The sequence below is a fragment of the Centroberyx affinis genome, unplaced genomic scaffold, assembly GCF_046629955.1.
Source record: "Centroberyx affinis isolate AG114_WGS23_722 - 3 ecotype Tasmania unplaced genomic scaffold, CSIRO-AGI_Caff_v1 ptg000111l_1, whole genome shotgun sequence".
In the NCBI taxonomy this organism is placed as follows: domain Eukaryota; kingdom Metazoa; phylum Chordata; class Actinopteri; order Beryciformes; family Berycidae; genus Centroberyx; species Centroberyx affinis.
Window position 1 is genome coordinate 134552 of NW_027278813.1, and position 21761 is coordinate 156312.

Below are 21761 nucleotides of genomic sequence, written 5' to 3' on the forward strand. Positions count from 1 at the left end.
TTTTCACATTTCACACTTTAAAGCGTCTGAGATACAATTTGCATTTCACTAATTTAATGCATAATGTCCCTCTCCATGCTTTGCTCAATACAATACGCACAAGGTTGCATTCTTTAGACGTCGAGGGCTTTATGCGCAGAGCAAAGTAAGACAGATGCACAGCAGAGATAACTCCCCTTTACAGTGTGAGGTGGAGGCCATATACTATTTATGGGTTAATCGATACAGTAGCTGGATGACACCATGTCCCCGCTACTTTCTGTCATGACGATGGCTCACTAATTTTGGAGAGGCTGCTTTCCCCTCCTGCCTTTAGCCGGCTCCGAGACGGTTTAATTTGGCTGTAAAAATGCCAATCACCGGGTTACTTCTTGTTCCTGGGGGAGGTCATGATGGGGGTAAGTCCATGGGAGGAAATATATTCACATAGTTCTCTTAGAGACACTGCTAACCCCTGACATCCCATTTGGGTTGTAATTTCATGTTGTTAAAGTGACAGAGACCCAGCCTCTGTGCTGTTAGAGAGAGGGAGGCAGGGGCAAGACCAGATCAGAGAGGCCTTTAATTCTTGTTCTCTGAGTGAGTATGTTTTTGTGAGTGCATGTGTGTGTGTGTGTGTGTGTGTGTGTGAGAGAGAGAGAGAGAGAGAGAGAGAGAGAGAGAGAGCATGAAAAGGCCTATATGTGGGAAAATTAGACAGCATGTGTCAATGACGGACAAAAAGTGTGCGTGTGTATGTGTAGGTGTGTGTGTATGTGTGTTCGCACATTTGCGTGTGAGAGAGAAAGAGAGCGGGTCCTTGACTATGTGCACACTCATATGTGTGTGTGAGTGTGTGTGTGTGTATGCGGCTCTCACGCAGCATGTTTTGGTATCTGTATGTGTCTTCTGCTGGCAGGGGTCAGCACTCATCAGAGGCACAAGGGGAAACCAAGGACCATCCCATTCTCCAGAGATACCGCTGGCGAAAGAAAAGACAGGGAGCGGGTGAAAAATGAACACGACCATGTGATCATTACCTTGGCACTGAGACTTAACGCCTCTTCCTTGAACTGGCTTTGATCTCTACCTAATGTGGATATATGGAAGAAGTGCTGCTTTTACTGTGATGAAGGCTCACATTAAAGTGCTGCCATTAAATTAGCAAGGGAAGGGTATATGGAGTGTATGCATGTTGGGGACTGTGTGTGTATATGTGTGTGTGTGGGGGGGGGGGGGGGGGGGGGGGGGGGGGGGGACGGTTACAACAAATTTCCTTAACAGTTTAAAGATATATGAGAGCTTATTTTTGGCAACAAATAAAAATATAAATATGATTTCAGCAGTAAGAATTGAACTGCTTCGCTACATTTGTAGCACTAGTGCATATAGTAATTATTGTTGTAAAAACATTTTACTTTTATACATGAAGGCTTACTCTGTCATTGCACAATAACAAGTGAAAGCCAAATATAATCATCATCCTGATTAAAACACTTATTGGATTAATTTCGATTATTAGGAATTTGGTGGATTTTGCATAAGAAGGCCATTTCTAGAACAATTAGCTATGTCTGATAGTCATTATCACTAAACTATAATCCCCTACAAAAAAAACTACAGTAATTCTATAAGACATTTTAGAAGGATACTATATAAATATCACAGCAAAACTTCAAGTCCATATACACTAGAATGAATGGGAATATAGTAAGAGATTAAATTACAAAACAAACAAAAACAAAAACAAGGCTACTATGAGCCTACTATACTGTCACACCTACTATACTGCAACTCCCTTATAGTATCATTACTGGAATATTATAGTGATCATTCGTCATAGGGAATGCGATAAAGCAGGTTTGGCCATTATTACCATACGGTGTGTAATAAGCAATAGCTCTGTAATAACTCTCCGGGGATGTGATTCATACATGAAGAGCAGGGAGGCAGGAGGACTCCCATCCGCGGTGACCGCCCCTCTCTGAGAAGTAAAGAGTTAACGGAGCGGTGGGTTTGCCCATTCTCCTGCTGTGAGTGACGCGATCATCTCTCTTATCCCTCAACTTTGCCTGTTGCCAGACCAGGCAGCCGAGGTGGACGCTGACTATCACCACTGACAGTCTTACGCGATCTGACCACATTTCTCCCTCCCCTCCTCGTCTATTTCCCATTTTTTTCCGCTGACTTTTCCACACGCTTCTATTCCCCAACGATGATTTTTAGTTCTCCTTTCCATCGGACTCCCCGATGTTGTGTAGTCTACTACATGAAGGCGTGAATCTTTGAGTAGAGGTGGATCTTCCCGGATACGGCGAGGGTATATTAAATTAAAAAAAAAAGAAGAGTTTCACGGAAATCCCCAAAATAAAAATGCCGAGGAGGAAACAAGAAGCGCCCAAGCGCGCAGCAGGTATGTGGATCTCACTATTATGTGCGTAGAAAAAGGTTTATTATGATAAAGCTGTGGCTGTTACCTTTGTTTTGTAAAGCTCACTTTATAGTCACTGCATTTCCGTTTCCACTTTCTTTTTTTTCCTCTCTAACGATGCGCTTTGCTACTCCTTCCTACTCTCGTTTTCCACCACCGAGACGAAATAGAAACTGTTGAGGCATAATTACCAGGAATTAGATTAGTAGACAATCATTTGTGATGTTGTGTTTTGCGTATTTCGCTCTCCACGCTGTATGTTTCGCTACAGCAGTCCTATCGGATGAGTTGGCTGCTGTAAACTTTCGCTTCCTATTGTTCCCAACTTGAATCCCGTATAGTTTACTGATCCTAACTGCCGTCTAAATGTACATTTTAACAGCAAAACCCGCTGGGAAAAAACGGCGTTTCTTGTTTATGGCGAGTGCCCGAGGCGTGCCATAAGGGCGACTCGGGCTTTGTGCGCATTTGATCCGAGCGCATAACTTCTTTGCACTAGCGAAACAGGCCTACCTCTCCCCTTTTTTTCCTTTCTTGGGATAAGATAAACAATTTGAGTGCAGACAAAGGGGTTTCGTGGACTGGAAGGAGCCATAATCGACAGTTGCCATGTCTGATTTGACGGTTGATTGATTGGCTGTCATGCGGCTTTGATCTGCTCCTTCCCGATTTGCATCAGAAAATCACTTCCCACCATGTGCTGCAGGCCCCTGACGTCACGTTTAAACCACTTTGAAAGGCCCTGTGTACTTTTTACTCTCTCTCTCTCTCTCTCTCTCTCTCTCTCCCTCTCTCTCTCTTTCTCTCTCTCTGATTCTCTGATGGTCAAGTGACTCACGAAAAAGTAAAAGGGTGGATAAAGTGGTTTCACAGTGAGACATCGCACACAGACACACACACACACACACACTTTCAGCAGAGAATATCACACTCCCATGTGCACATCCTCACTTGTTCTCTTTGAACACACACACACACACACACACACGCACAGTGGGCCGAGGGGGCGGGAGGAGTGGGTTAGGGGTTGTAAAAGGAGCCGTGTGCTATGTAATGGAGGGGAGGAATGGGTTTGCTCTGTCAGACCGGGCCGTCACAACGGCTTTGTTTCATGTTTGATTTAATTGTCTCTCCCCTGACAGGCCCATTCATCAATGGCTTTAATGGTCAATCAGAGACAGGCTGAGTGAGTGCTCCCATTCTGTTTAGCCATAAGCTGGCCTGGGCTTTTATTTCATCAAAATGCCCCAGCCTAATGTACATGCTCACTGGCTCAGAGTGGCCGCGGGGAGCACATAAAGAATGACTGAAAGCTTTCTGATTTCAGATCAGCGAGAAGGATGTTTTGTTTTTTTCATCTCCTCCTCCCTCTCCTCTCCTCTCCTCTCCTCTCTCCTCCCTTCCACATTGCTGTTTCTCTGTTGACGAAGGAGAATAAAAGGCTGTAATATGGATCGTTTTGTGTTTTTAGAAAACAACTTTTTTTCCCTGAAAGCATAATTCTTTGTTCATTCATTCATCTATTCATTTCTTCATTTTTTCATGCTCCCCTTCCACCCCCGTCAGTCAGCCTGTGCAGCTGCAAGTTATAAAGTTGTCAACTGTTCAGTGGCACACAAAGGGTGATGATGAATTGATTGCAGCACAGAGCATGGTGATAGAGAGAGCAAAGAAAAGGATGACAGATGATGGGCCTTGATTAGGGACTTAGGGGGAGAGTCAGCCCACTGCAACCTTGAGACTTGCATGAAAAATCTACCCCCCCCCCCCCCCCGCTCTCTCATTGTCTCCCAAACACACTCTCTCCTCCAATTTCTCGCTCTCCCTCTTTCTTTCCTTCCTTCCCTTTCCTCTGGCTGAGAGGGTTTCTCTCTCTCTCTCCGCGGTAGAAAACTTGTTTTGCCTGCTTCATTAGCGTTGGTCCAATTAGCCGTGAGGCTGATGGAGTCCTGACAGCCCCTGTGATTGGAGATGACAAGCTCGGGGTGCCCGGCCCAATGAGGTTTGCCACCACTTTGATGTAATCAACTTGATATTACACAGAGCCGCTCGCCTTTGGTTGTGCTGTAACTCAATTTTCCGCTGCAGGTGACAAATGGGCCCGCGTACCTGGGTCAGGTCTGAGTGCTCTTAACAACCAAGGGCAGCTGGCCACGTAAACAGCCGAGCAAACATGAGAAAGAGATTCTCACAGCTGTGGAAATACAAGCCGCCCTCCTGCACGACTGGAGATCAGGCTCGCCACAAGCCCAGGGCCCGAAGCTGCTGATACGCAGCTATGACTGTAGAAAGTTGAAATCCTCCACCTACTTAACAGGAAGTCAACATAGGCTTTACAGCATGTGGGTAAAGACGGGTCTATTTAGGTGGAATGTGAAGCCTATTAGCATGAATGTATGTACAGCATGTTTAGGGAATGCACGGCCTGTTGCTGTGGATGTGTTTACAGTATCCGGAGCTTGTTTCAGTGTGCTGCCTCTTCCGGGTATCATGTCTCCTGACCAGGCCACTATAGTGCAATCCAGCCCCCCTTTGCTCTACTATAACCTGTGGTCCGGTCCATTTGTGTGTTAGAGAGCAGAGTACAGAAGTTTCTGTGTCACTTAGGGGCAGAGAGAGTGAGAAAGAGGGGGAGAGAAGGAGAGGGGTGGGGGAGTTTGTCTAGTTTGGACCGGGCTCCACAGCAACGGTCTCTTCTTTCTGCAGGGTCAGGATTATAGCTGCCAGGTCAGCTATGCCAGACTGGCAGCCATCACTCATGTGTCGGTGTGTGTGTTTGTGTGCGTGTGTGCATCAGTACGCTCGAATCAGTGTGCATCCGCTTTTGGATTTGTTGGGTTTGGGTGTGTGTGTGTGTGTGTGTGTGTGTGTGTGTGTATCTGTGGTTTGGCTAGTGGTAGTGATGAAAGGAATTGCAACCATAGAGCACCTGATGGGGTAAGTCAGTCGCAGGCCGTAATTCTCTGAACCCTGAAAGCCCTCCCACCTTGCGCGGTTTCATCTCCTCTTCCCTTCTCTCGCCCCTCTCCTCTGGTATATACAGCATATATATACCAGCTCAGATAAGACCGGCATAGCACACAAACACGCAGTGGAAACACTTACACTCATAACAGCGAGACTAGTAAAGACCCACGCATTTATAGCACACATTGCAGACACATGCACACATGTTGTGACTGGGTTGTAAAAGCGCTAAGTGAAGTGAAGTAAGCCGTTTTTTTATTATATCTATCTGTCTTCCTGTTGTTTATGTGTGAAAAGTATGTCGTTACGGAAGCGGCGGGGGAGCGTGCGTTGGAACTTAATTGTTCAACAGACAAACTGACTGGCTGAGTGGCGAGCTAAACAACAATAAGCCTCCATTGGCGTTGTTTGCAGGTGTGAGCGCGGCGAATGTTTTGGCGTTGCAGGCCCCGTTGCTAATGAAAGTCCTGTGGCTGGATTCCGGCGCGGTTGAGTCACGTCTGTGATCTATGTGTCTGATAAGTGCATACCTAATGAGGCTGTGAGCACCAGTGGAAGGGGAGGAGGAGGGCTGACAGAGTGTTTCCCACAGGTATTGACAGATGCCTTTTTGTTTTTGCCATAGGCCCTGACTCCATAAATCCTGCCTGTGTAATGATAACAATGCCACCCTGCCAACGAGTCAGTGAAAGAGAGAGAGAGAGAAGAGAGAGAGAGAGAGAGAGGGTAAAGGGGGAGGAGGTGGTGGAGGTGGTGGAGGGGGGGTAATGAGGAGAAGAGCGGGGGCGGTGAAATGGGCCTTCTCTCCTTTTTAACACACACTTGGCAGATGTCAAGCCATAGGGTTGGGCTCCAGGAGAGAAAGAGGAGTGCAACTGCTGTAGTAGTGTCACAAATAGAAAACCGTTAGCCATCTACTCTTCTCTTTCTCTGACTGTTGAGTGTGCTTTCAGCTGAGGTTTTCAGCCGGGACTGCTGTCTGGGCAGTGAGTCGGAGGCTTTGTAAAAATAGTCCCACCGCTGTTGTGATAGATGCAGCTGCACTGTGGCGACAATTGGGGCAGGCTGGCTCCCTCCTACCACCCCCCCACCACCCCTACCCACCACCCACCCCCCCCACCCCTCCAGCCCCGCCACCCCTCCCAGAGGTAGAGAGCGTCAGAGCCTGGTGGGATGTGTGCTCTTTTCGTGAAACTGAGCCGCTCTGGTCTTCAGGGGTCCTGAAACCCAATCCAGGAGGAGAATAGCCTGGCCATGCCAGAGAGCCGATTTCCTTTTCAACAGAGTCATTTATCACTGACCCACCCTTCGCTTCTGACACGCTGACGTGTGTCATTTATCAAACAGGCTTTACCAGACACACAGAGAGGGGAGGTGGATAGGGGGCAGAGAGAGAGAGGGAGAGAGAGAGAAACAGAGGGGGAGAATGAAAGAGGAGAAAACTAGACAGAGAGGGGACTGAGAGAAACAAAGAGAAGGAGAGGAATGGGGAAAGAGGGGCAGAGTCAGTGGAGAGAGACAGAGAAATGGAGAGCTAGGAAATGCCGTGTGTGTGTGTGTGCGTGTGTATGAGACTTTTTCCAGGGAAGAGTGAGTTTGCCTGAAACCCTCGAGGAGAGGCGTTTGGGAGGGGAGATTTTTTCGAGATGACAGGCAGGATTGAGTTACATTGAGTTGTGTTTTGATGAGTGACAGAATGTTCTTCCATGACATGTCTCTAGATGTCTGTATGAAGGGGAGAAATCTGCTTTGTGAGTATACAAGTTGGTGAGTGTGTTGTTGTCGTTGCGCGCTCATAATGTATGCACGCCGAACACGCGCGGAGGTGTGTGCCTGCGCGTGCGTGCGGCCATATGGCATCAGTGTTTAATGCTGTATGTGTGTGTCCGTGTGTGTGTGTGTGTGTGTGTGTGTGCGCGCTGCTCCCTGATGAGCGGGGCTGACAGGTATCACTCATGCAGCAGGCTGGCCTCTAAATGAACCCGAGCTGCTCTGCTCTCCCGTGGCCCTAACAGGCTCTCTCCAAGATGGATGCTTCTTTAAAAATCAGATTAATGATGGATACCAGGCTTATAGTGCCATTTATCATGGAGAATATTATTTAGGCCGGCCGTGTATGGCTGTAACTGGAGAGCCAGGACGAGAAGAAGCAGGGTGGAAAGCCTTAGACAGACACTCACTGTGTGATGGATGGTTGAGCTCTCTCTCTGAGTGTTACTAGACACCAGCGCCACAGCAGTCGGCCATAATCAGATAGCCCAGGGATGTTTATCCCGCAACTACACTACCCAGATTGCTTTGCCTGGAGGGTAGCTTTATGAAAGGTATAGTCTGTCATTATTATCATCTTTAAAAAGTTAGTGGAATCATAAAAAAAACCTAATTTCTAGACATTGAAGGACACGTAAAAGCCTCAAAGGAGTTTATTGCAATTATACATTATAAAATGATCTATTGGATCCAGTATAACTGACTGTAATGATTACCTAGAACTTTCCATTGAGCTTCGCCCAGAAGAGTCCCCAGTTCCACGTCATTCCCCAACAATCATGAATAAAAGAGTACAGTGAGAGGTCAAGGCAAGGCCAGCTCTGCTGCCGCTGCTGTGACTACAGAAGAGAGCGAAAAAACGGTTGTTTTGTTTTTGTCCTCCCCTTGTTCCCTCTCTCCTACCTCCTCCTCCTCCTACACACTGGTGTGATTTATGGTGGCCATCCATCTTCAGGCTGCGTCCATCACCTCCTCGTTGCTAGGCGATCATGGCAGCAGCTGTTTGTTGTGAGAGGGGTTTGGTCGTCCCACTCCCAGCCACAGCCCCTGACTTTATTCCCAGCTTCAGCCCCCATCCTATCCCCCAGACCCAATTTTAATCCCAGCTCCAAATGTAGCCCCAGCTTCAGCCCCAGCTATAGTCCTAGCTTCAGCCCCAACTATAGTCCCAGCCTCAGCCCAAACCACAGTCCCAAATTTAATCCCAAATCCAAATGTAGTCCCAGCTTCAGTCCCATTTCTACCTTTAGCCTCAACCCCATCTCCCAGCCCTAAATTTAATCCAAGCCTCAGCCCCAACCCTATTCCTCGGTCCCAGCCCTAGCTTCACCCCTAACCGTAGCTTCATCCCTAGCCTCGGCCTAACCTTCTCCCCCAGTGTCCAGCTCCAGTCCCAGCAGAGCCTGGTGACCTGGGCCAGAGTCACACCATCGCCAGGAGGCCTCATTAATCTGAGATCAGGGGAAAGAAAGAGCAGTTAAAAGATATGATCCATGGAGCTGAGCTGGAGGACTGCATCAGTGAGACACATAGAGAGAGAGAGATGGAGGAAAGGGGCCAAAGATGTGGGATAGCTTAGGGAAGTTTGACTGACTACATGTCATCAGACAAGATAGTCTTGATGCTGAATGTGGGACTGGAACACAGCCTTCCCACAGAGTAAATCCCCATGAAGCTTCTGGCCTTACTGCCCTTGGTTCTGCACCTGTGGAAGCTGCGTATGTTGGTCTTCCGTTTGTTTCCATTTTGTTCATCACTTATTGTGGCTGCATCAAGTTCCAAACACTGGGATCGGGACTTTATGAGTCGGTCTCTTGCTCACCCGATAGCTGTTTATGTTAGAGTTAGTGAGGGAGACCTTTATATGTTTGTGGCTATTTTCATGTCAGATAAACGAGCGATTGTCAGGTCCTGAAGGTCTGTATGTTCAGCTGGCTCTTTGAGGTCCAGTCATAACACAACAATCAGCCGAGGGTTGGAGCTACCCAGTGTCTGTCTTTGTTCGGGTGTGCGTCTGACTCTCTCTCCCTCCCTCTCTCTCTCTCTCTCTCTCTCTCTCTCGTTCTCTCTTTTCTCACCATGTGCACTGACAAGGTTCAGCCCTAAGCTTTGCCTGGGGCCAGAATGATCTCTCTGTTTTTCCCATCTCCCATAGCACACATCCTGCACTACAATCGGCGGACACAATGTATTCACAATGCCATCAGGGGGTAGAGAACACACACAAATAATAAAAAAAAAAAACCCAACTGACAATGACATCCATGATAGCTTGTATAAGCTTAGTGTATTTGCAATGCTGTGTATGATAGCCGGTAAAGGCCCAAAATGTGAGCAGCACAAGATGGCCTTCTCTATTTGAAAAAGCGACTTATGTCAGGTCATGTTAATTTTTCAAATGACCACTGATCACCTGTTACATATTTTCTCGTGGGACTCTGAGCGGGTCTGTAAGGATCAAAGGGAACCGAGAGAGAACTAAGTTTGATTGAGTGCGTTACTTTGACAAATGTGTACAGCAGAAAGGCATTTTAGGTATCTTACTGATCTGCTGGTATTTTGACAGAATGGGGCTGTTTTGGGCTGAAATTATTCTAATCTATTTAAAGTGTTTTTGGCTGCTGGGAAACTTGAGAGAGTGAGTGGAAGTCGGTGGTTTGCGGTTTTTTGATTGAGACTGAGGTGACTTCCTGCCCTGCAGTGTTCTGGAGCCGTTTCCTGTCAGTAAGAGCCCCCCGCTGAGGGGCCGTGTTGGTTTAAGGGCGTCAGGGTCCAGTTAAAGTACTGTACACATGTCAGGGCTAAGAAACACTCGTCATGTTGTGACACAGTTTAACTCTCTCCTCTCGGGCCCGACCCTCCCGATCTGACTCAGAATATCCCCAACCGATGTGTGATCTAAAGGCCCTGGCATCTAAATTTAATCTCTTCTCCTCTGTTCCTCAACTGTTAGAACTTCTATAGGACTAAATCTCATGTTATGGAATGGTAATACTAGGATTACTTAAATCAGCAGCAACAATAGAGAGCGATCTCTTTGCTTCCTTTTTTCCTCTTTTCTCCTTTGATTTTTTTTCCTTGAATGCATCATATTTTTTTTTTTAACTTTAGGTTAAGCTATATAGGACCACCCATGTAGACGACTTCCTCTCTCTGGTCGAATCACTCCCTTTTAGTCCTCCTTGAATTCCTGTTGTCTCTTCACGCTCTGTACAGTTCTCTGTGCATACAAGTGGTAAAAAAAGACACGGGCAAACTATGAAATCCAGTTGGTAAACAACAAGGCAAACAACCGCCCATATAAACGGCCAAAACATTATTTTCACAACAGTATTCATTTATGTTTTATTTTCTTAAAGATCCTGTTATGATGTAACGTAAGTCTGATACTAGTTATTCCTCTCTTCTCTCTGCATAGTATACTGTAATGTGCACTGTGAATTTACAGGTTTACATCAGCTTAGAAAAAAAAACGTGGGCAAAAACCATTTTCAGAGATTATTTCACATTTTAAAATATAGTGGGTTTAAATAGGCTTACCCTCCACTACATCCTTACACCATACTTTGAGGAAAAAAAGGCAGAGGTACGTTTTTATTCCATAATATACAGACATCTGCTGTCTGCGCAGCATCTTTTTTTAGCATAGAAGGCACAGAGGAAACATTGTACTCATGATAACCGTACAAAGGACGTACCTTTTTTATATCACTACGCCTGTGGCAAGGTTGTACCTTTTTTTTTTTCTTTTTCTTTTTTTCTGAGAGCATGCGGCCATTGGTGTTGGAGAGGCAGACTCAGGTAGAGTTTTAATGACACATCCTGTTTACCCCGCTGCTGTTGGGTGTGATCTGGCTGCCAGACTGTTTCCCCAGCTGTGGAGACCAGACCAGGAAGATGCACTCAGGTCATCAAGGGGCTGAGTCAAGGAGGGGGGGTGCAGGACTCAGTCGTAGCTCGATGAAGAGGCATTACACTGCGCCTTCACAAATTCCCATCCACTAAAAATATATATTTAAATATATATATGCCAAGTCAACTGTTGTTTCAACAGAAATAATCTTGGAAGTATAGGAGTGCAAAGCTTTCTACTTCAGAGACAGATGATTGATTTTTTTTTCTTTGTCTCAGTGTAATCACTTGTGCGTATGATGCCCATTTACAAAAAAACAAAAACAGACAATGCTTTTAACTACACATGAAGAGAAATAACCCGTGGGATAGGAGGAGGGAGACGGAGAGAGACACTGAAAGGCTTTGGTTTACAGGCAGCCACAGCACCTTCCTGCTTAATCACCCCCTGTCCCTGCCCTGTCTGTTGTTCCTGATCGTCAGAGCAGCACTGCAGTATTTCTATCAGATGATCTCTCCCTCCTCGTCTGCGGCCCTTATGTTTATGAAAATGATACTCCACAGGAATGCCTCCTGCATGCCAAGATGTCACTGTCTTTCCTCATCGCTTGCATGTACGTGTGTGTTTGTGTGTGTCTGTGTTTGTGTGTGTGTGTGTGTGTGTGTGTGTGTGAGTGAGTGGAAAGGTGGTGTCATAACTGACTGACTGGCTTTATTTATAATTACGTGGGGGTGTATTTGAGGTTGTGTGTGTTTAGGCGGAATGTGTGTTTCTGCATGTGAGGCAGTTTGTGTGTGTGTGTGTGTGTGTGTGTGTGTGTGTGTTATTGCTATTTCGGTGCGAGGCGTGACTGAGATGTTGACTGTGTGAAAGTAAGTGTACCTCCTAGCCTTCTAATCCCCCCCCAGGAATCATTCAGGAACCTAATGATTCTTGTCTTTCCTCTACATGGCATTGGCTCACTTTATCATTACAAGAACACACACACACTCTCTCTCTTTCCCTCTCTCACTCTCTCCCACACACGCACACACACACATTATCAGGGAAATGCATACATTGGCTCTACACCATATGCCTAGATATTAGTTAAGACCGCATCCGAGAGTATTGTTGTATTCATAATCCTCATTCTTTTTTTTTTTTTACTCTGAGGGAGCCTCTATACTCCCATCACCTTTTATTAGCTTGATAAATCACCTCTGTTGTCAGTCAAGCCAGGGAGAATAATTGGATGTGGTTGTCGCCCTGTGTGATGGATTATCAGTCATTGGGGATTAAATTAACAGATAGTGCTCAGACGTAATGGTTTTTGTTTTGCATTTTAAATTGCCTGGGAGCACCGCTAGACTCTCTAGGTTTTTATAGCTGGTCCTTTTGGACTTCTCTCTCTCCCCCTCTCTGCTTCATTGTCTCGGCGCTATCTAGGCTTAATGACAAATGAACAATAACCTATAGGGCCGCAGCTCTATTAGGATGAAATGTAGAACATTCACTACCCAAGTTAAGCCGCAGAGAGAGGGAGAGAGCCTGGGAAGACTTAAGAAAGCGATAGCATGACATGAAATTGGATATAGCAATAATTTGATGAAAGGTCTACTAGGCGATGTGGAGAAATATGTGGAATATTTTCGTGATTGTCGAGGAAGGGAAAGGTGACCTGACAACTTAGTCAAGCAGCGCGCCAGGCTCGTCTGATGCAAGCTGACATCTGTGACTAGCTGGTCAGGACGCAAACACATTAACCACCTCATCCTGACTGGATTTCCTCTTTCAAAGGAGACTCAGACACAAACACCTTCCAGAGGAGAAGGGGAGAGGGTAAAGAGAAAGGAATGAGGGCGTGGGCAGTGGATTGTGCATTGGTAGCGGTGAGATATCCCTTGCTTGTTTGCCCGAGCGTGAGCGATTTACCTCCTTGCCCGCCCCTATTCCATCCTCCCAGACCCCCCCCCCCCCCCCCCCCCCCCCACTTCCACATTATCATAATTGTGTCCAGAACATGAGGGGCCGGGGAAGTGATCATGTCATTTTATTTACACCCTGCTTGGCCCCTTTTACAAACGACATGCCACTGACTGCCAAGCGGACTGGGGCCCGACGACATCTTTTGATCAGGGCTGTCGGGGCCTATCAGCGGAGAATGGCAGGTAATGGATACCCAGTGACAAACCAAATCTCCGGGAGGATGGAGAGTGGGCCGCACCTGCCAGGTCTCCATTAGGCTGGCCTCTCAGTGGGGCTGCCTGCTGACTCTGCCCCCAGGGCCCAAATCAGACCAGCGCCAGCCGCACGGCCGCCTGGAGATTGGCTGTTAGCACTGGAAATGGGAGTTATTTCAGCTATGACATTTTTGTTTAGACTGGACGTGTGTGCGTGTGGGGTGGGGGTGAAGGATTTAGCCACTGCGTGTGTGTGTGTGTGTCTGTGTGTGTGTGTGCCAGTTTGTTTGTGTGTCCACATGCACAAGTTTGATTGTTTTTTGTGTGTATGTTGTGCAGGTGCCCATAACATTAAAGTCTTTACCCGCAGCTCCTTCCTGTGGTATTTGTCATAAGTCTACAAGATTGTGCAAACGGCCTCAGACCAGTCCACAATCCATCTACTGTTTCAGAGCTAATTTGTTTTTCCTAAAGTTGAGCGTTTTGCGGAGTGAAGCGGACAGAAAGTGAAGGAGCACAAGGAGGGAGGGTGCTGGTGACGTGGCCTGTTCGTAGAAACGTGTCCCACTTAACCGTGTCACAGTGACAGTGGTGATCGCGGGGGGGGGGGGGACACAGGAGTCGTTCTCAGAGGACAGCAGAGGGTGGTGTGTGTGTGTGTGTGTGTGTGGGTGGTGTGAGGGTTCAGTGCCTTCTGAGATCCGTCAGAACCGGGCATTGGCCCAGCAGGACACCTTCCTCGCTCTTTTTACACACAAGCACAGGCACACACACACTTGTCACCTGTCTCGAGGTGAGCAGTGGGCGGCCACATGCAAAGTGACAGGTCGCTTATGCGTCGCCGTCCTCTTCACGATCCTCACTCACACCTTGTTGTCTTTATCCCTCTCTTCTCTCCGTCCAACCCTTTTCTTTGTCTCTCTTTTTTGCTTCTTTGATGAGGTGTGTGTAATGCCTCAGTGACATGTTTGCATGACATCTAGCACCTGTTAGGACCATTGGGATTTGCTTAAAAAAAGGCAGCTTGAACTCGCAGTATCTACCGCCCTAACACATATGATGAAACTAATGAACTCACTTCAGTCTCGATGACATTGAGGGATGTCTATCCAACATGCGAATATTTTCATCAACATAATTCTGACATCCCTTTCTTGTAAGGAGTGAAGATATGCTGTGTGTGTGTGTGCGCGTGTGTGTGTGTGTATATGTGTGTATCCAGAGAAGAGGCAGATGAAGAGGCGTCAGACATATTAACTGACAGATGGAGGTTGATCCAACTCATTTATTACCCCAGAGGAGAATGCCACAGCGAGATTGGGCTTCATTAATTTCAGATTTAGTTTTCATTTCAAGCTGTTGCGCCCTGAGATAAATAAAATGGCGCATTATGTTTTTGCCAAGATATTTCTTTTTTGTTTTCCTCCAATAGAAGGAGTGAAAAGAGGGGAGGCATAAGTTCCGTGTGGCTGGGGTAGTATATAAATACAGGCTCGCCTAGAGGAAAATAACACCTCAACGGTTGATGAGGTGAAATGGGATGACTGTAATTTCTCAGCTCAGCTTTAAAGGCTCCCACACAGATGGCTCATTTATCCCTGGGAGTCCTCGGGCACACATAGCAGGGAAACTTTTTCTTCAGTTATTCTAACATAGCGTGTTCACTCCCTGCAATTTAACTCATCTCTTTCTTTCTCTCTTTGTCTCCATTTTCCTTGCAGCCTATTCTCCTGAGGAGCTGACGGAGCAAACTGTGGAGGATGAGGAGGCGGAAGCAGAGGACCTGGCCTCGGTCCCTCAGGATGACCTTCCCATGAAAGACGAGTTTGTGGAGCACGGCATTGGGCCTGCCAAGGAGCCCGCATGTGACCAGGAATCGGCTGGGGCCGCAGAGCTCTCGGGACAAGAGATGGACAGCGAGTCACATGTGAGCGAGGCGAGCGACCGTCTGTCAGACTTTGAGAGCCCCTCTAGGAAAGCGGAGGGCAGCTTGGCCACAGCACCTCTAAATGGTGGCACAGAGACACCCCCCATAGGCATGGACACCCTGGAACAAATGAAGGTTATCTACTCGAGCTTCCTGACCAGCCCCTTCTGGTCACCTCTGAACTTTAATCCCACACCGACACCGACACAGGCGCAGCCCCCGGCTCCTGCTGAGAAGCCGGCTCGCAGCAATAGCACTAGTAGCAGTAGTAGCTGCAGCAGCAGTAGCTATGACTGGCACCAGTCTGCAGTAGCAAAGACACTACAACAGCACCCTCCCCAGAGCCGCCACCCTGCTCCGTCTGAGCCCAGCCTCTTTAGTACAGTCCAGCTCCACAGGCAAAACCCAAGGCTGTTTGGCTCCATCTTCACTGGTGCCAGTAAGTTCCGCTGTAAGGGCTGCAGTGCTGCTTATGATACCCTGGTGGAGCTGACAGTTCACATGAATGATACAGGCCACTACCGTGACGACAACCAGGACAGGGCCGGCAGCGGCTCCAAGCGCTGGTCCAAGCCCCGTAAGCGGTCCCTGCTGGAGATGGAGGGGAAGGAGGATGCCCAGAAAGTTCTGAAATGCATGTATTGTGGCCACTCCTTCGAGTCCCTCCAGGACCTCAGTGTCCACATGATCAAGACCAAACACTACCAGAAAGTGCCTCTGAAGGAGCCCATGGCCCCTGTGGCAGCCAAAATCATGTCCTCTAAGAAAAGGGGACTTGTGGGGATGGACCTCACTGCCTCCCCACGTTCTAGAGAAGGGACCCCCAAAGTTAGGCACCCACAAGCAGACCTGAGTGAACCCTCACAGAAAGCTTCCTCCAACCCCTACACCACCCCTAACAACCGCTACGGCCACCAGAATGGTGCTAGCTATGCTTGGCAGTTTGAGTCCAACAAATTCCAGATCCTCAAGTGTATGGAGTGTGGGAGCTCCCATAACACACTGCAGGAACTGAGAACCCACATGATGGTGACAGGACACTTCCTGAGGGTGACCAGCTCTGTGGGGAAGAGAGTCAAGCCCCTTCCCGAGGCCACCTCTCCCAGCCCTGCGAGGGTCACCACCCCTACTGAAGAGAGGGTGCAGTCTGTCCCACTCGCCCCCTCCACCTTCTCTCCTCCACCACTTCCTACCACCACAACTCCCCCCGCCGCCTCCCCTCCCCTCAAAGAGATCAAAAAGGAGGAGGTTGAGGAGGAGTGCACTATGGGAGATGCTGTCAGAAATGAAAAGCAGGCAGCAAATGGAGGTGAAATGGAGGAGGATGCTGAGAAGGAGGAAAAGTTTGACGTCTCAAAGTATAACTATCTGACTGAAGAGGACCTGAAGGAGAGCCCTAAAGGAGGCTTGGACATCCTCAAATCCCTGGAGAATACTGTGACGTCAGCCATCAACAAGGCCCAGAGCGGGAATCCCAGCTGGGGGGGCTACCCTAGCATCCATGCAGCCTACCAGTTCCCCAATGCCCTCAAGCTCCCCCAGGGCAGCATGGAGAAGAACTCTCCAATGAAGTTCATGTTCAGTGGAGGGGATGGAGTTCTATCCTCCCTCGCTAAGAACCAGCCCCTCATCTCCCCACCCCTTACCCAGTCCTCCCCCCTCCCCAACAACAACTTCCAGGCGATGGAGGATTTAGTGAAAAAAGTGACTGAGAAAGTAGCCAAAGTGGAGCAAAGGGTGAGGCAGTTGTCTCCTAAGAGAGAGGCACGTCTCTCCCCCTGTAGCAGCGAAGCTGCAGAATCAACTAAAGGAGAAGAAGCTGACTCACCTCGAGAATGGAGGGCAGTTACCCCAGCCAATAGCGACAGGGGAAGCCATAGTGACAGGGCATCCCCGGCAACAGAACCCAAGAGAGAGACAGCCGTCAAATCCCCGCTGGTCTCCGCTCTGAGATGCAGCACTGCCATCATCACTGGCCACCCTCCTCCAGAGCAGCCCTTTGTCAACCCTCTAAGTGCTCTTCAGTCAGTAATGAACATTCATCTGGGGAAAGCAGCCAAGCCTTCTTTGCCAAACCAAGATCCACTGAGCCTCCTCTCCAGGCTGAGCCAGAGCATGGCTGAGAGGGCTGCTGTGGCTGCTCCTCCCACGCAGACCAAAAAGTCTGAAACTGTGGTAAACCACAGTTTTTGCCAGCCCAGTGATGACCAGCCTATGGACCTGACGAAAGGGAAGAGTGATAGAAGGGGCTCTATAGGCTCCGCCCCCCTGACCCCCTCATCCACAGCCTCTTCCATCTCCCCCTCCTCTCTTGTAACCCCTGCTAAGCTAACAGTGGTCTCTCCCTACACATCTAGCAGCCCTCTACATGAGAACGCATTGTCTGATATCTCAGACATGTTGAGGAACCTGACACAGTCCCACCATGTCCCAAAGCCTCCCTCACGGTCCCGGATCACAGACAGGGCCGAGGTGGTGGGCTCTACCCCAGAGGATGCTGAGGGGTCCGTTCACGGCCACAAACGCAAGGGCCGCCATTCCAACTGGAACCCCCAGCACCTGCTGCTTCTGCAGGCCCAGTTTGCCTCTAGCCTGAGGCAGACATCAGAGGGGAAGTACATCATCAATGACCTTAGCCCACAGGAAAGGATGCATGTGTCCCGTTTCACAGGCCTGTCCATGACCACCATCAGCCACTGGCTGGCTAACGTCAAGTATCAGCTAAGGAGAACTGGCAGAACCAAGTTCCTCAAGAACCTGGATTCTGGTCAGCCCATATTCTACTGCAGTGACTGTGCCTCGCAGATCCGAACCCCAGCAGCATATATATGCCACCTGGAGGCCCACCTGGGGTTCAGAATTAGGGACCTGGCCAAGCTGTCCCCCAAACAGACTGTTAGGGACTCCCAGACTCTGACTGAGAAACTAGTGCCCCTGGAGTCCTTCCTCTCTCCACAATCACAAGATGACTGCAGTAGTAATGGGGCAGTGTACCGCTGCCAGCTCTGCGTTCGTAAATTTGCCAGTAAGCACGCCATCAAGCTCCACCTCAGCAAGAGCCATGGGAAGTCTCCAGAGGACCATCTGCTGTATGTGTGCGAACTGGAGAAACACTAAATAACTCTCAGCAGTGGACATACTGGAAAACATATGTAGAATGACTGTTAAAGACAAAAAATAAAAACAGAGAATATTTGAAAAGTGTGATAATGCACAAAGATGCCATGAGCTACTGTTAAAAATGTCAGCACAAGGTGTTTACATCTATTTGGCCTATAAACGTTTCTGATTTCTCTGCATTTCAAAAGACATTTATTTCACGTCAAGGGTGTTTCAAAATGTACTGTAGGTCAAAGATATTCAGCCCATTAAGGCATAGTGACTAGAAAGAGTCATTGGTTTTCGTTGTTACCCTCACTCTGTACACTATCAGTAAGGAAACAAACAACATCAAAGGACATATTTTCATGATCATGGTGAATCTCTTGACTAGAAGGTCAGCTAGTAACTTGAAATGTATCAATTTTATCGTATTTATTTTCTATTTTTGTGAGTTTGGTTTTGATTTGCTGGTAGACTGCATGTTCAACAAGTTTTACTGTTAAGTTTGTACAGTCCTGTCCAGATTTTAAAATGCCCTTTGAAATTGGTCAACTTTTTAACACTTAAAAAACAGCCAAATGCCTGGGAAAGCTCCTTAGAAGAATCTGCCAAACAGCAAGACAATTTCATCACCTGTTTGTATAGTTTTCTCTGTACAGCTAATTGATTTCTTGCTGATTGTAAAAGTTGCCTCGTTCTTTATCATTGAGTAAGGGGCACTTAAAATCCAGGTCAGTGTAAAAATGTACATACAGTATATAAGCTTACAACTTGCTGTTTAAATTATGCATACTTGTTATATTTCCTAATTTAAGAGGACTATGACTATCCACTGGTGCAGAGCCTTTGAAGAAGACAAAAATGACATTGTTTTGCACAATAGTTTTATAAATGTTATTTGATAAAAAACAATACAAATATGTTAATGCCTTGTGCTTCTATGATTAAATTGACTTAACTGCTGCATAAAACCACCGTGTTTTTTTTTTCATATTTCCCAACCAGAGAAATGCACACTTCCATTACTCACATGAAATATGGCGGGGCTAACCTTTTGTTTATTTTCTTTTAATTCCAACCCAGACAGATGAAGTTTTTAGGTCAGGGTTTGTTATGAGTCTTCAATAGAGAAAGAGGGAAGTATTTCAAGAAGCAATATTTCAAAGCAGTTTGATAACTGTGACTAACTCTAGAAAATTGTTTTAATTCAAGAAGAGAGATAACTGGCACATCACAGCTTTATCCAAAATGTAATATCCAAAATGTTATCATTGCATCTGATTTATTTAATCACCACAGAAAAATCATGCTTCTTGGGGAAAAAAAAAACATACCCCTCCCAGTTCCTGTCAGTGACAATCCCACAATATTATGACTAAGCATGTACAAATCAGCTGACACATTCCTAGAATCACCACAAGCCTACATCTGCAGAAACACTATGAACTGATGAACCCTCAGCTTTTTGTCTGCTCCGCTGTCTTCACAGCCACAGTTTGTCTAGATATTCCTGGCGATCTCTGTGTCGTCGCGTTATAGCGCGGTGGACTCGAGAGGAGCGAGCGGTGCCACTGCCTGCAAGGCGTCTGGCAGGTGGTGTGTGCTGCATGTAAACCACCAGATGTTTCTGAAACGAGCCACTGGAGGAGGAGGAGGAGGAGGCAGAGGAGGAGGCAGGCAGGCTGCAACAGCAGGCAGAGTGGGCTGATTACCACGGGGGCTTGGATGCCATCAGGAGCCCTGGGCACAGACAGCAGATCTGGCACACACCTGGACTCCAAGACTGTCCCTTGGAAAAAATAAAGCGGAGCCTATATACGCGCGCTGAGACGAGCTGACAGTGGTGCAGAATGCACAGACAGGTGCTATTCCCCCAAAGCAGGCCTTTGGATCTAACAATATTACTGGCAGGTGTTGATGCTATCACACTAGTCACTATTCAGGCTCAGTGCCATGTAATGAGAAATGTTGATATCCTTTTAAATTTAACGAGAAGGGTATTTCGATTTTTTTTAGTCAGGGTGCATGATGTAGGCCTACCCCATTACACACACACACACACACACACACACACACACACACACACACATACACACATTTACTTGACATATTTGGTACCATCTACCTTTGTCTTATTTGAAGATGCCTGGGGACAGCATGTTCTTTCTGTTTGATGTTCCCAGGCTGGGCTTGTCATGACTGACTGACTGAGTGACTTGGGCTGGGAAGTTATCTGGTTACTATGGTGACGGCCATTTGCCCAGCCTCTAACCCTGCTCGCTCACTCAACGGAGGACAGCTCGAGAGCAGCACACCCATTTACTCTCTTAAATCTCATCATCTCGCTTCAGTTCCTCCCACCCGGGAACAGATTAATTAACACACACACACTGTGTCCTGACCCCGTCTTCTCACACAAACTCATTACCGCCTCAGACTTGCTCCCGGCCCTCCGACGTTTAGGATACATTGGTCCAACGTTGCGGGAGAACCCAGTGATGACTCACATCTGACAAGCAGAATAAAGCCCTTAACAAAGGATGATAATTGAAAGATGGGATTCAGACCGGTAGCCATTGATAATGCAAATTAAAAAGCCTGAACTGCCTTATTGAATATCTTGTGAGTTTTCAAAGCTTATTCAGGCTTCAGATATAGAATTATCTGTTAGACATGGACAATGTTTTTTTATTTTTTTTCTCTGGACTGTATGTTTTGACGGAGTGGTTTAGGCTTAGTGATGGACTCGGAGCAAAGATGGTTGGGGGCGTTAATGAGATAGTTGACACTTTGGGGGTTAATGAGGGGCTGGAGGGAGAGGACTAAATGATTGGACTTCTGCTTGGATGAGCATTATAGAGACTGCTAGAGGAGGGCATTGTGGAGGCTGTGGATCTGCTGTAGCCAATTATTTAGGATGAAAAAAAAAACACGCAACTCCCCTAGATTGTATTTTTCTAAGATAATAAAGAGGAGATTAGATGTGTTATCCATTGTTCTTTTGTCTTGAGTATCCTTGAGGGCTGGGTAGTTATAGACGCTGCTGCGCCTCAATGCTCCTAAAACAAAGTCAGCAGTGAAGGGGGAAGAAAGGAGGCGGACAGGACAGGGATAGGATAGGAGGAGATGAGTCCCCCCACTCCGCCACTCCACAGATCTCCCATCAGCTCTTGTCATCCCTCTAATGAATATCAGTTAAATTGCTCTGTGGATCTGAGGAGTTTGGATGTCAATGTGATTTGTGTGAGTGTGGCGGATGGAGGGGCCCAGACTAATGAAAGGCGAGCCCAGCCTGACAGAGTGATGAGCATCAAGCCCATCAGACCAATCACACAAGAGTGGCTGACAGCACCGACAGACAGACAGCTGAGGAGAGGCTATGTATTTAGGAAAACAAAATGGTTGCCAAAATAGTGTTGGATGTCTTTAGAGCATATTGATAAATATTGCATCTGTCCTAGTGTACTGGTACAGTTATGTAAACTCATACGGGCCTAGTGTATCACACACAAGTACGTGGATCTGAAAATCCATTGTGATTGCAGAAAGATTTCTAGAAGCCAAACCGTG

At 47.3% G+C, this 21761-nt stretch overlaps 1 protein-coding gene across 1 annotated transcript; it reads left to right on the top strand.

Moving 5' to 3' along the window:
• The first annotated feature begins 2105 nt into the window (after positions 1-2105).
• Positions 2106-19150, top strand: LOC139649836 (teashirt homolog 3-like). Its single transcript, XM_071526341.1, has 2 exons — positions 2106-2392; positions 14884-19150. Exons 1-2 carry the CDS (start codon positions 2353-2355, stop codon positions 18204-18206), a joined length of 3363 nt encoding a protein of 1120 aa, XP_071382442.1. The 5' UTR covers positions 2106-2352; the 3' UTR covers positions 18207-19150.
• The last annotated feature ends 2611 nt before the right edge of the window (positions 19151-21761 follow it).